We start from the raw sequence: 12,142 nt of genomic DNA, 5'->3' as shown, positions 1-12,142 counted from the left end.
TTTGAGGGAATTATTAGTATTTTATTTAAGACGCGTGTCATTAGAAAATAGAAATAAAAACAACTGCTTTCACTGAGATGCAACTGCCTCTTCATGTTTTATTCGACGTTTTTTGCGCCTCTTTCGGGTTGCCGTACGCCGTTCTCTGGAGGCCTTTTTGCGTGCCTCGGCAGCGGCACAGACCGCTTTGTAGGCAGACTTTTTGATATTTTGCAGATCTCTGTGCGATTCGCAGAGCCGCTTCTTGAGCATTTCGATGCGACTCTGCGCCGTTTCCATGAGCCTCGCCTTATCATCGAGCTCCTGCTGGGCACCGTTGGCCGCGTTTTTGGCTTGACACAGATTCTCCTTGGCAAGCTTCATGATCGCCTCCAAGGCCAGAAATAGCTGATGCGCCTTTCTGGCCGAATTTTGCGCGGCATTCAGATTATTCTGAGAGCTAGCAATTGAGTCTGTCGCCTGCTGCATGACCGACTCCGCATCGATTACCTCCGCCTCCAGCTGCTCCACAATCTGTTGCTTGCCCGAAAGCGCCGCTTCGGCCGCTTTGGCAGCGGCATATGCCCTATCCGCCAGCTGTTTCTTGACCAAGTGCGCCACCTCCGCCGCGGCGGACTGCTGTGTGCCGTAGGCCTGCTCCGCCTCGTGTGCGGCCTTTTGGGCTATGTTCGTGGCGGTCTGCTTGGGACTGGCGCGGCCAAAAAACCTTTCGGTATTGGAGTCGCATTTCATGCTGTTTAGGTCGCCGCCAGCTTCGTTGCAACCGCTGCCCGCTGTATTACTGGAACAGCCACCAGACACATCGCCCATATCCTCCATCTGGTCCAGATTGCCGCTAAGGCGTTTCTGATGCGTGTGGCGATTGCGCAAGCGCTTGGGGCTCAGCTCCTGAAGAGGTGTGCCCGCTGCCGTTGCTGGGCTTGCGATGAACTGGAGTAGCAGTTGCAGTGAGAGGAACAGGTTGAGTGCCTGGGTCAGCTGTGTAATGCGCATAATTACGTGGGCGTTCAAAGTTGCTGCAAGTTTTCCTTTCCAGTTGCCGCTCGAACATTTTTACATTTCAAGTAGTTTGCTAAGTCAATTTTCAGAGTGAAAAATAAAAATGAAATGCGCCGTAAAAGTAGTCGGGCGCTCAAAGGAAAACTTAGCCCAGTGGGTGGCGAAGAAGCGGGCGGCCGGGGGGGGGGCAAGGAAAAGCAGGCACAGCGCATAAATTTTCCACGCAATTTAACGCTATATCTTCAAGAGCAACTGAATCTCATGGCGTTTTTTCATACAAGTAGAATGTATGTGGCAAGCCTACGCTTACAAAAGTTTTTCTTTTTAAGAAAATTCAGAAAGTATGCTCAAGACGGGCTCTATTTCGAAATGCAGAATAGGGAATGGAATATCAAACGAATTTTTCTTTAACGGGCAACAAATTGTCGCCATTCTCGATTTTTCTTTTAATACTTAAACAGATTTATAATTCATTATGTTTGAAATATTTTAAAAATATTGTAAATTTCCACAATTGCAAGGGTTCTACCAAAATTGTAACTATATTTGAAGTATAATTTTAGAATTTGTTAAAAATGTTAGAAGCCAATTTTATTTTGTCATATTCAAGCACTTTTATATATTATCCAATTTTCTGCAAATATCTCATCATTGCCAGTGTGACCATCTATTGGCAATTTCTGAAATGCCTCGAGGATAGTCTTGTTACGTTTTACAACACTAAAGTTTGAGTGTGTCAAATGCAAATAAATGCGCTTGCCTAAAATAGTTGGTTTTTTCGGTTGTAAAATTAGTTGGGTCATCAAAGCGACTGCGGCTTTGCCTATCTTCAACTGTTACTGCGCGTCCTTTGGCCCAGATAAGCTTATTGGCCCTATCGAAATGGCCAAGTTGTTAGCTCGGCTAGTCCCCAGACGATGGTTTTGTGAGCTGCTTTTGTGCGTTGATCTGTTAATCCGAAAAGGGTAACCGCCGGCCGAAAACTGGACTTAGGCATGTGATTGAACGACGGCACTTCGGGTATTTAGTAGTCGTAAAAAAGCTCAAGGTTTTAGCTTATGCGGATTGCCATGGTCAACTTGAAGAATATTTCGAGGCATGGCCTCAACTAGATGTGGTTTTAGGGGTTTTGCAGTTTTTACTACCAATTAACAGACGTTTCTTGAATGGCTAAAAATATTTAAGTGAAGTTGAGTTACGGCAAATGGACACTCGACAACCGCAGTTTCCAGGACTACCCCCCCCCCCCCCTAAATGTCCTTGCGCCCAAAACTCATTTGCTTGCATCTCTTGTTGCTGCCATGTGGCATTTGCACATTTACGGAGCGATTCGGCTCGTCCTTGTGCTCGCACTCGCACTCTCATTCGCCCTCGTCCTTGTCCGTGTCACTAGCATGCGCCTTTTTGCGTGGCCAAGTACATGTGCAGAAGTGTCCCAAATGACACTCTCCGAGTGGGCGTAGGTGTGTGTGCACTGAGTGTGACAAAAAACCACAAAAAATTCTACATTAAATCGATGTGCATGAACATTTTTGGCGAATGCACCGAAAATTTACTAAGAAGAGAGGCGCACTTGAAATGCTCTTTTATTGAGATAAAATAGTTCAACTATTTACTTTCTACATTCTTGCTCGAAATCTACTTACTATAGAAATTACAAAAAAATTATATAATTGATATTTGCTTGCATTCTTTTTAAATTGTTAAATTTATAATATTGTTTTTATTTTAACAATTTTAGTTTGGCATACTTTTAGCCTTTCAACAATTATTACTTAAGTACGCTGCTATTTCATTTATTTTAGTTATTTTCTATATATAATATTTAATTTAAATATTCTATCTGATTTATTTTTTAATCGTTAGTTAAATTTCAATCGATTTCAAATTATTGAAACTTTAGTGAAATCTCAAATTATGAAAGATGTAACCGGTAGACTAGAGCCAAAATTAGATATAGCTCGAAATTTCGTTTTACGCATTCAGACAAAATGGATAAAGCCCCCGTCTACAGTTTTAGCTCTATGACACCGTCAATATGTTTTAAGTAAAATATTGCGAGATATTAAAAATAATATCCTGTATTTTCGCTGTCACATTTCAGATCATTTCCTTTGCTTCTCATTAATGTCAAAATATAATGACCCCATGCCAGAGATGTCAGCCTCTATCATGTGGCTGCACTGCCAAAACCAGCAACAGCAACAAATGCACAGCACACACTCGTACGCACACACATACACCACACACACACAAATTCAATTTCCTTTGGCAGTAGTTGGACCCACAAATGGCATCTGTCCTCATGCTGAGACCTAGAGCCTGTGTCTGCCGGGATATAGTCCACACTTACGAGCTGCAGCGTCTATGTAGCCCCCTCTCTCCCTATCTGTCACTCTCCCTGTCTGTGTATGTGTGTGTGTGTGTGAGCGCATATTATATTTATGCCCTTGCAAGTGCTTATTGATGTTGCATCTGAAATTGAAATCTAATTTTTTTTTTATCATTTACACTTGAAGTGCATCGATTTGAGTTTTCAATGTTTTCTGAACTTTCAATTAAGCACAGCTGGCATTTCTGTGAAGCAGTATGCAAAAATGCCGGCAGGCCAACCATGATATGCCCCCCCCCCCTGCGTATTCCCCTTCCTCGCTCAACTGAAAAATAAGTTTCGAGCTGCAGCTGCCCCCATGAATGCAATGTCGAGGCCAAAGAAGAATTTAATTTTAATGCATAAGTAAATTGAATTTAAGCAACAGGAAAATTGCTCGCATGCCACAAAGGTGCTCCTGTTGGAAGGCACGCCCAGCCGCCCCAAAGACTGGGCAGTTTTGTCGAAAATTTCTCTCAGAGTGACCGACCACAAAAACCGAAACATAAAATTTACGCAAATATGAGCTAGAACTAGAAAGAAGCCAAGCCCAAAGACAACCTGGGCGGGGCGAAATTAAGTTTTAGTTAATAATCATGATGAGCTTGTGGCTTGGAAAACTTTGAGCTTGGATCCACAAGCAATCAAAGAGGCCACAAGCTGAGCAACATTTTCAGTTAGTTACAGCTATAATTTGAACTATTGCATAATTGGTAATTGGAATGAATAATGAATAATGAATAATTAATAATGAATAATGTTACTTTTGTGTTATCATATAAACAAACTCTTCGTAGTTGATTTTGCCATCACCATCAAAGTCGGCCTCGCGTATCATATCATCGATCTCCTCGTCGGTCAGCTTCTCGCCCAGATTGATCATGACAAAGCGCAGTTCGGCCGGCGATATGAAACCATCCTCGTCCTTGTCAAAGATCTTGAAAGCCTCGCGCAGCTCCTCGTCGGTATCATTCTCGTGCGATTGTTTGCTCATCAGGGTGCAAAACGCGGCAAAATCAATCTCTCCATTGCCAGCGGTATCAACCTCATTGACCAGATCCCTGAGTTCCGCTTCGGTGGGACTCTGGCCCAGTGAACGCATCAGATTGCCCAGCTCCCGAGTGCTAATCATGCCCGAATTGCTTTTATCGAAGAGAGCGAAGGCCTCCTTGTATTCGGCAACTTGCTCATCATTTAGTTCCGGTGGCTGACTCATTTTCGGATCTTATCGTAAGGTATAACAATTTTTAGCAGAACTTGTTTTGTCCAAATGCTTGATCATGAATCATGAACTGAATGTATTCTGAATTTGGAAATAGTTTTAGTTGGTTTGTCGCCGCCTGCTTGACTCTAGCGCTCGCTCATCATGGCCACGAAGTCTCTGTAAACGATATTGCCCTCGGTATTCGAATTGGCATCTAGTAAAATCTGATCAACGTCATCTTCGTTCATAAAATCGCCCAATGTGCTCATTATGTGTCGGAACTCTGTCTCGTGTATCCAGCCATTGTCATCCTTGTCGAAGACCTTGAATGCCAGTATGACCTCGTCCTCGGGCATTTGATCCTTGTAACGCATCGACATGATGTGTAGAAAATCGCTCAGATATAGCTCATTGGTACCTTCGGGATCGTATTCATTATAATAGTCCTGCAGCTCATGTTCGGGCGGAGTGTGTGCCACAGCCCTTAGGATATCCTTCAGCTGTTTCATCGGTATCACACCAGCTCTGGCGGTATCAAACAATGTAAACGCCTCGGTTAGATCCTTTTCCTGTTCCGCGTTCAGGGTATGCGGACGTATTATACGCTCCTCTGGCGGCGGTGTGGCAAAATCAAAATCCGCATCCATATTGAATACGGTTTTATAATAGTCTTAACAGGGGACAAGCTAATTAAAATTACTTTTAATTTGGTTAAAAACTACTTTGAACGATTTTTGTGCGTAGTTTTTGAGTATAACGATTAATATTGAACAGGAGAAACTGAAATTTGGAGCTTCGACTGCTACCGATTTTTTGATAATAAAAGAAAAAGTTACCTGACTTTATTTGATCTATAACTATATAAGGTGTGTAGAGAAGCGGAGACTGCACTCAATCTGCGCCTGGTATAAAAGAAAATAAAGCATTTATACGTAAATACATACAAGCTAACATAAGAAACCAATAACTAACTAAATTGCACTAGTGTATTAGTCTTGAACAAGCTGCCTTTGGCCACTGACTCCGTGGCCGCGATCGTCGCGGAAGCGTTATATAAGACTTGCATGAGGCGCAATCTCAGCATTATGCTGGACGATAACCGGCGATGCGGTATAGACTAGGGCTAGCTAGTAATAGTCACACGTTTATCAAATCAGTCTATAAGACACATCAAAGCTGACAAAGTCGGTGCAGCTAAAACGAATATAAATTAAGTGAATTACTCGCCAGAAAGGAACCGGGGATAACTTCTGAGCTGACACAATCGGAGCAGCTGAACCCGATATAAACAAAGGGATTGGCGATAACTTACAAACAAAAAGGAAGGTAAAATTTGTTTTCGTCTAGGGCCAAGTTGTTAGCTTGAAATGTTCAACACCTACTTTTCCGTGGAAAAAATTGGATATCTTCCAAATATAACATACTAGGAACTTCCTTTAACTCTTTAGATAGTTCAACAAATTCCCGCCCATTTACAGTTTGGTGTTTCCCTAATCAGACTTATACTGTATATATTATTTTCCAAATGTGTATATATGTATATACGTTTAGCATGCGTAACCCCTCATTTAATCGCTTGGCCCCACCCTCCGAAAACAAATGCAAATTAACATTCGAAACCCCATTAAAGCTGTTTGTTGCTGCTTTTGGCGTGTTGTCGTTAAGCTGTGTTGTTGTAAAGCTGGTGTGCACGTTGCCGAGTTGCCTGATTATGTCCCGATTATGGCCATGTTTGGGCCTCGACAAACAGTTGCCCCTAGCATATGCAAGCTCTGTGGTCACATAACTCTGCACTTTGGACCTGGGACCCAGACCGAAGCTCATTTATAAGATATGCACAGAAATGTTAACGATGGCTTTTGGGACGTTGAAGTGGGGTAATACAGGTAACTTCTCATTAGCAGCATTTCCATTTTGGATTGTTGTGACTGCATATGTCAGCTAAAGACGATACCAAAGCCATTTGCAGTCAGAAATTATGTAAATTGTGCAATTTGGACTTACCAAATTAAACTGAATAGCAAAAACACTAACAAGAACTGTGCAAAAAAAACAACAGTGCATGCCACAAAAGGGCAGCAGCAAGCGAATACCTGAAAGAAAAACAACTGTCCAAAATCGCCAACATTTTTAATTAAAATTGTAATTAACAAAGCAGCCTCAGCAGAGGCTGAAGTTGGGGTTCGCTTAAAAAATAACACAGAGCAAGAAAAGTCTTGCCTAAAGTGCGTGAGACCTGCAGGCTGCAGGAGACAGAAATTCGGCACATATAGAGGCTTAAAAATTACTTTAAGCAATAAATGAATATTTCCGCCAAACAGCCGAACACAATCAAATTAAACAATTTTATTAAATCGGATGAACTATTATTTAATACCCAAACGACAGCCATTATTCTTCGAGTATGAATAGAATAATTCGCTTTGGCTTGTCACAATTGCTATAATGAAATTCTCCTTAACAGTTAGTAGCAGTTTCCTAAATGGATTGCGGCTACGCCAGCAGTTTTCTATTGGTAATACACTGCACTAGCCATCCCCGTCCACATTGCCTCCTGCTGCTCGATTGCATTCAGCGCCGATTTCAATTAAGCATATGAAAGCAGCGTTTGCCACACAATGTGGCACTCGACAACAATTGAGTGGGCAGTGCCACAGAGTTGGACATTGGCTGCTATCACTCCGGGTCAGTCATTGTCGGTGGGCGGCAAAGTAATGCCACCATGGTGGAGGGGGGTAACGAGATGGAGGAGAAGGAGGAGGAGCAGCCCAGTTTATGCCAAAGCGTTTTCAATATGCGCTTTCTGCCTTATTTTATGAATGTGTGTGTGTGTGTGCGGCGAATGATACATAGATAAGGGGGCAAGCAGAAATCAGGGGGCACGGCTGCCGCCTTTTGTATGGAAATTGTGAGGCATGCATTGTTGTGGATGCATGTGCTTGCCTTTGCCAGCGGCAGCGGTTGCACATGCTTTTGGCCAAGCTGTTGCCATATTTGGTTTGTTAATCTGCCTTTTGCTGCAGCAGCTGTCAGTTTTCATTAAAGGCAACGCGGCGATTGCAAGTTAAGCCAGCAAGAGCAAACCTCAGCTTTTCCTTTTGCTGCACACGCACACACACTGTAGACACAGTTGTCGAGCAAACACTCCACATGGTTCGCAGCGCACTTAAAGGCCAAGGCAAAGAGGAAAGGCAAAATCCTGCCACGCCCAACAATGTAACTCAAGCCTCCCTTGGTAGGCATTTTGAAACAAAAACAGTGCAAGAATACAGCACACAGGACACACAAGCCAGCTGAGGTGCCAAAACAAATGGGTGCAAGAGTCAATAGCAAAGGCTGGAAGCGAACTAAAAATAAAATTGAACCGTAAGAGGAGCCAACAAGAAAAAAAAGCGAAAGCAGGCAATTGGCATTGAAACACTTTAAGCAACTATCGCAATCCTTAAAGCCAGGACTAAGGGCGTCTTCCCTCAATTACGTTCAACTCAAACAAAAGATCAATTTTTATTATCTATTTATTTATATTTTATATTGACTGCTGACTGATCAAAGATCAGCCCAAGAGCTAAGAGATAGGCAATTGATTTTATTTACTCTTGTGCACCCGCTAGTGTGAACAATTGGTGGAAAATAGTTGAATTAAACTGTTTTTCTAATTATTCGAGCGGTGTGGAAAAAGGGGTTGTCAGAGATAATAAATCGTTCGATCATCCGTTCGTTACAAATTCAAAATAAAATAAAAACTATAATGGAAAACTATTGATTTTTACTTTTTCTCTTTTAAATGTTCAATTTTGAATGTGATCAACATACTGCAAAAAATCAACTTCGTTGAGTGGACATTTTTGCACAGGCGGTTGGAAATGTGAGGCAGAATAAAATAGTTAAATTCAATTAAGAAGAATATATTACACATTAGAGAGAAAATAATAATTAGATTGCAATTGAATTACAATTTTTATAATAATTAGTTAGTTTCCATTAGTAAACATCTCAATTAGCTGAGTTGCTGCGTGGTTGCGTTAGTTCTTAAAACCGAAGACCTTGCACCCACGCACCCATACACCCTCACACGCGCTCACACACACGCACACACACGAGCGCACACAACCTTCGAACTTTTGTTGACTTTGTGTGTGTCTCAGTCCTTTCGGGCATGTAAGTTTCTTGTTTGCTTATGACACAAATTGCATTTGTGGATGACAACAAAAGCTTTGGTCATGCCAACAAGATGATTAAATTACTCATACGCCCCATGAGCTCGCGCATGGGCAACTTTACTGTGGAGTTATTGTTATTGTTTTAGTTTTAGTTGCCTGCCTGGCATTTAGTTAATTAAGTTTTACAGCAGCAGCAGCAGCAGCAGCAACAGCAGGAGCAGCAGGAGCAGCAGCTCGACAAGCGCAAAGCCTCCGCCTCCGCCTCCACCTCCATATCCGCCCTCAGTCTGGCCCATTTAATTAGTTTTTAATTATTTTTTTCAACGCTAAACGCTTTACAAACTGGACAGCGAGCACGAGAGTTGGGTATTTGTTTTGAGTTTAGTTAATTTTATTTGTATTTGCTAGAAACCCCCGCAGGCCAATGCGCCCCTACTATGGCCCCGCCCTCAATTTAGAGCGTTGTTCATTTAGCACATTATTTCTACACGCTTTGTTTTACTGCAGTTTGTTTTGTTTGCCAGGCCCGCCTCCAGCCACTGTGAGACTTGCAAAGTTTTATGCTAGCCCATTTGCTTAATAGGCCAGTCGCAGCTTGTGTTATGTAATGAGTTTTGTTTAAAATTAATAAAATTTAAGCATGCCATTCGGTGAATCGTTTCCCTGACACGGTCCGGCAAAAGTATGCAGCCAGTGATTTTAATTGAAATTTCGCTGGCCAACAACAATGGTGCCGATTGAAATGGCCAAGCAAATATTGCACTCTTCCGCATTGTTAAACGCATCTGTGAGAATATTCCCGCTGGCATAGTGAGTGGCAAAGATATGACGGTGGCTGTGCAAATATTTACACACTACGTTTGCCAGTTGCCATAAAGCAGCGCAAAACAATAAAATACGCAATAAACCAAATGGAAAGCGGCACCAGAAATGCAAATGAGGAATTGCTGCCGGCTCATGTGAAATGCATGCAATTCTCCAAAAACAAAGCAACAACAACAAAGCTGAAATTCAAGGAAATAGCGCATAGAATTATTTTGCCAAACTCTTGAATACCCTGCTGTGAAGTAGACTTTCCAGTTTTTCCATTGCTAGTTCAGCTAAATGGCAGGCAACATTTCTGCAACATTTTTTGCCAACAGCTCTGTTTCATTTACTTTTTCGACATTTTATTGTTTGGTTTTATTATGGCAATTTTTAAAGGTATTATAATTTATTTCAATCTTTGTGCTCATATTTAATTTATTTATTTCATAGTTCATTTTCATATTAAAATATTATTTTATTTGTCCAAACTTTTTGAATATTTAAAGATCAGCCAAAGCTGCCAAACAATAAAAAGTTACCATTAGTTTCGTTTTACCCTTCATATCACATTGTTAAACAAAGCCAAACGGAATAGATCGAAACGAAACGTTGTTCATAACTTGAATTGCACAAGGCTCAAAGTGCGACTGACTGGAAAATCAACACAAAAGGCAACAAAACAGCAAAACAACAAACAGAACAATAAACAGTAACAGGAAAAAACTGCAGTTAACTTGGGTTTCCTACCAACAATCGCAATGATACTGGGTCAAGACAAGGCAATTAGCAATACAGCTTTGAGGCACTGTTAGCTGGCAGAGAAACATGATGCTGACATGCTGCTCGCATTTAACCAAATTATAAATATAAAAAAAATATATATATTTATTTATTTAAGAATTAGAAGATTGTTCTCTAAAAAGAATTGATTCAAATCAAATATTCTGCTATTTTTTAGCAAGCAGAAATTCAAAAGAAATAAATGTTAATAATTTAGCCGAAGCATAACTGAAACGAATCAATTCGCAGCGTATTTACAACAAACCTATAAAACGAACAGTATATCGAAATTGGCAAAAAGTTATTAAAAAACTGCCATGCGACGCTGTTCATTAGCCTTAATTCTATTGCTAGCTCTTTGGGCCTGTCACCAGGTGGACGCAGGTAAATATCTTTAAACTAAGGTCAATCGAAGTCTTGAGACAATCGCCAACATAATCATAGGCAGCGACTTCACGGCCAGAGGTGATGTGCCGAAAAGGAATTCATGTCCACTACTGGACAGTAAACTGCCGAGTCAGACAGAGAAGGCTGCGGCTGAATGGGGTTTGGAACATTTGATTAAATATCTCTCATTTGGAATGAGTCTTTGGCAATTTTTAGTTAAAATGTTTTTCATATTAATTAATAAGGCAACACATTTTGTCTAGAATTATCCTTAACTGCTTGCAATACTTTAATCGAAAGTAAATATTTTTGTATAAACTGTCGTTTGACTTTTCTCTGGTTTTGTATATGTTATTCATATCAAATTGCCAATATAAATGTATATTGTTTTTATGGCATCGGGGCAAACTACTTTTTGTAGAGGAATATATATTTACTCTCGATCCTGAGTATCAGTAGTCTTGTCTTTGTGAATTGGAATAGTCCGGATTAATCCACTTTATTATAAAGCTTCCGTAATAAGTACTTGTACAAAAACCTTGTTGGGGTTTGAGATATCTTGAACAAGCTGGGTATATACCTGATTCACCATGTTCTTTACCTGAAGTCTTATTAACATCGGGCCACTATATCATAAAGCTATTATGTTTATGTTATCTTGGCAAAACTCAGCAACTTCGTACTTTAGTCAGCTTTTAACATATCTGCACATTTCCCTTATCAGGACAATTAAAAGAATATTGATTCATATTTTTTTCTTGTTACTTTATCGACTTTTAGTTTTTTTCCATTCCGCTCCGATAGACAACTTTATTTTGAATGCCTCATCAGAAGTTGATCCCATTTGATGCTCTCACCTCGTTCAGCTTTGTCGCCGAGTCACTTTAATATCCTGTTCACAAAGTTCCTTTAGCTGAAGTTTGCCAGTTTGCTTTGATCAACCTTCCCATTAAGTGCGGCTTTTGCTTTGGCTTTAGCTTTGATTGACCTTTTATTATTATTTTTTTTGCCTGCCGATAAGCTATGGCAACGTGGAGCTTAGCAGATTTAGTGGCTACCAGGTTCGCCTTTGATGTAGGCTTTGCTAGTATTTCTATTCTTGGTTTATTGCAGCTCCTTCCGCCTGCAGCCCCTATTGCCATTCACGGCAATACTAGCTTTATTCTGGCCTCTTTCTAATTTATTGCCTGTCCGGGCCAATTGGCTGACCAAATGGGCGCGGCTAGCAGTCAGTACTATTGATAAAGAGCTTAGCCAGGCGTATGTACCAAATGAAATTCTTGATTTTCCTTGGCTTTAATTTCATTTGCTTCACCTGCAATTTTAAAGTCATAAAATGCAATTTGTAGACGAGCAGTTCAGGAAGTCGTTACTGGATAAAATTCTGAAAACGGCAGCAGCATTCAGTAACAATTGAAGTGTTGCACTTGTTGG

General features: G+C 40.9%; 3 protein-coding genes and 1 long non-coding RNA gene across 4 annotated transcripts; 1 reads left to right on the top strand and 3 right to left on the bottom strand.

Annotated features, from left to right (window-relative positions):
- LOC135434769 (uncharacterized) lies at positions 1–1,472 on the bottom strand. The gene is made up of 2 exons (XM_064691453.1): positions 1,000–1,472; positions 1–930 (listed from the first exon to the last, which is right to left on the bottom strand). The coding sequence occupies exon 2, from the start codon at positions 817–819 to the stop codon at positions 70–72; it is 750 nt and encodes a 249-aa protein (XP_064547523.1). The 5' UTR covers positions 820–930; positions 1,000–1,472; the 3' UTR covers positions 1–69.
- Positions 1,473–3,893: 2,421 nt separating this feature from the next.
- On the bottom strand, positions 3,894–4,587 carry Acam (Androcam). Its single transcript, XM_064695053.1, has one exon. The coding sequence runs from the start codon at positions 4,584–4,586 to the stop codon at positions 4,131–4,133; it is 456 nt and encodes a 151-aa protein (XP_064551123.1). The 5' UTR covers position 4,587; the 3' UTR covers positions 3,894–4,130.
- A 5-nt stretch (positions 4,588–4,592) lies between these two features.
- Positions 4,593–5,366, bottom strand: LOC135437172 (calmodulin-beta). The gene has a single exon (XM_064695042.1). It carries the CDS (start codon positions 5,219–5,221, stop codon positions 4,721–4,723), a length of 501 nt encoding a protein of 166 aa, XP_064551112.1. The 5' UTR covers positions 5,222–5,366; the 3' UTR covers positions 4,593–4,720.
- A 5,262-nt stretch (positions 5,367–10,628) lies between these two features.
- Positions 10,629–11,090, top strand: LOC135437223 (uncharacterized). The gene is made up of 2 exons (XR_010437653.1): positions 10,629–10,705; positions 10,766–11,090. It is a non-coding gene; the product is annotated as an uncharacterized LOC135437223 (long non-coding RNA).
- The last annotated feature ends 1,052 nt before the right edge of the window (positions 11,091–12,142 follow it).

Source organism: Drosophila montana, unplaced genomic scaffold, assembly GCF_035044405.1.
Source record: "Drosophila montana isolate Dmon_TW-CO22-7 unplaced genomic scaffold, ASM3504440v1 contig_1505_1, whole genome shotgun sequence".
Taxonomy (NCBI): domain Eukaryota; kingdom Metazoa; phylum Arthropoda; class Insecta; order Diptera; family Drosophilidae; genus Drosophila; species Drosophila montana.
This window is presented reverse-complemented; position numbering and strand designations above follow the sequence as displayed.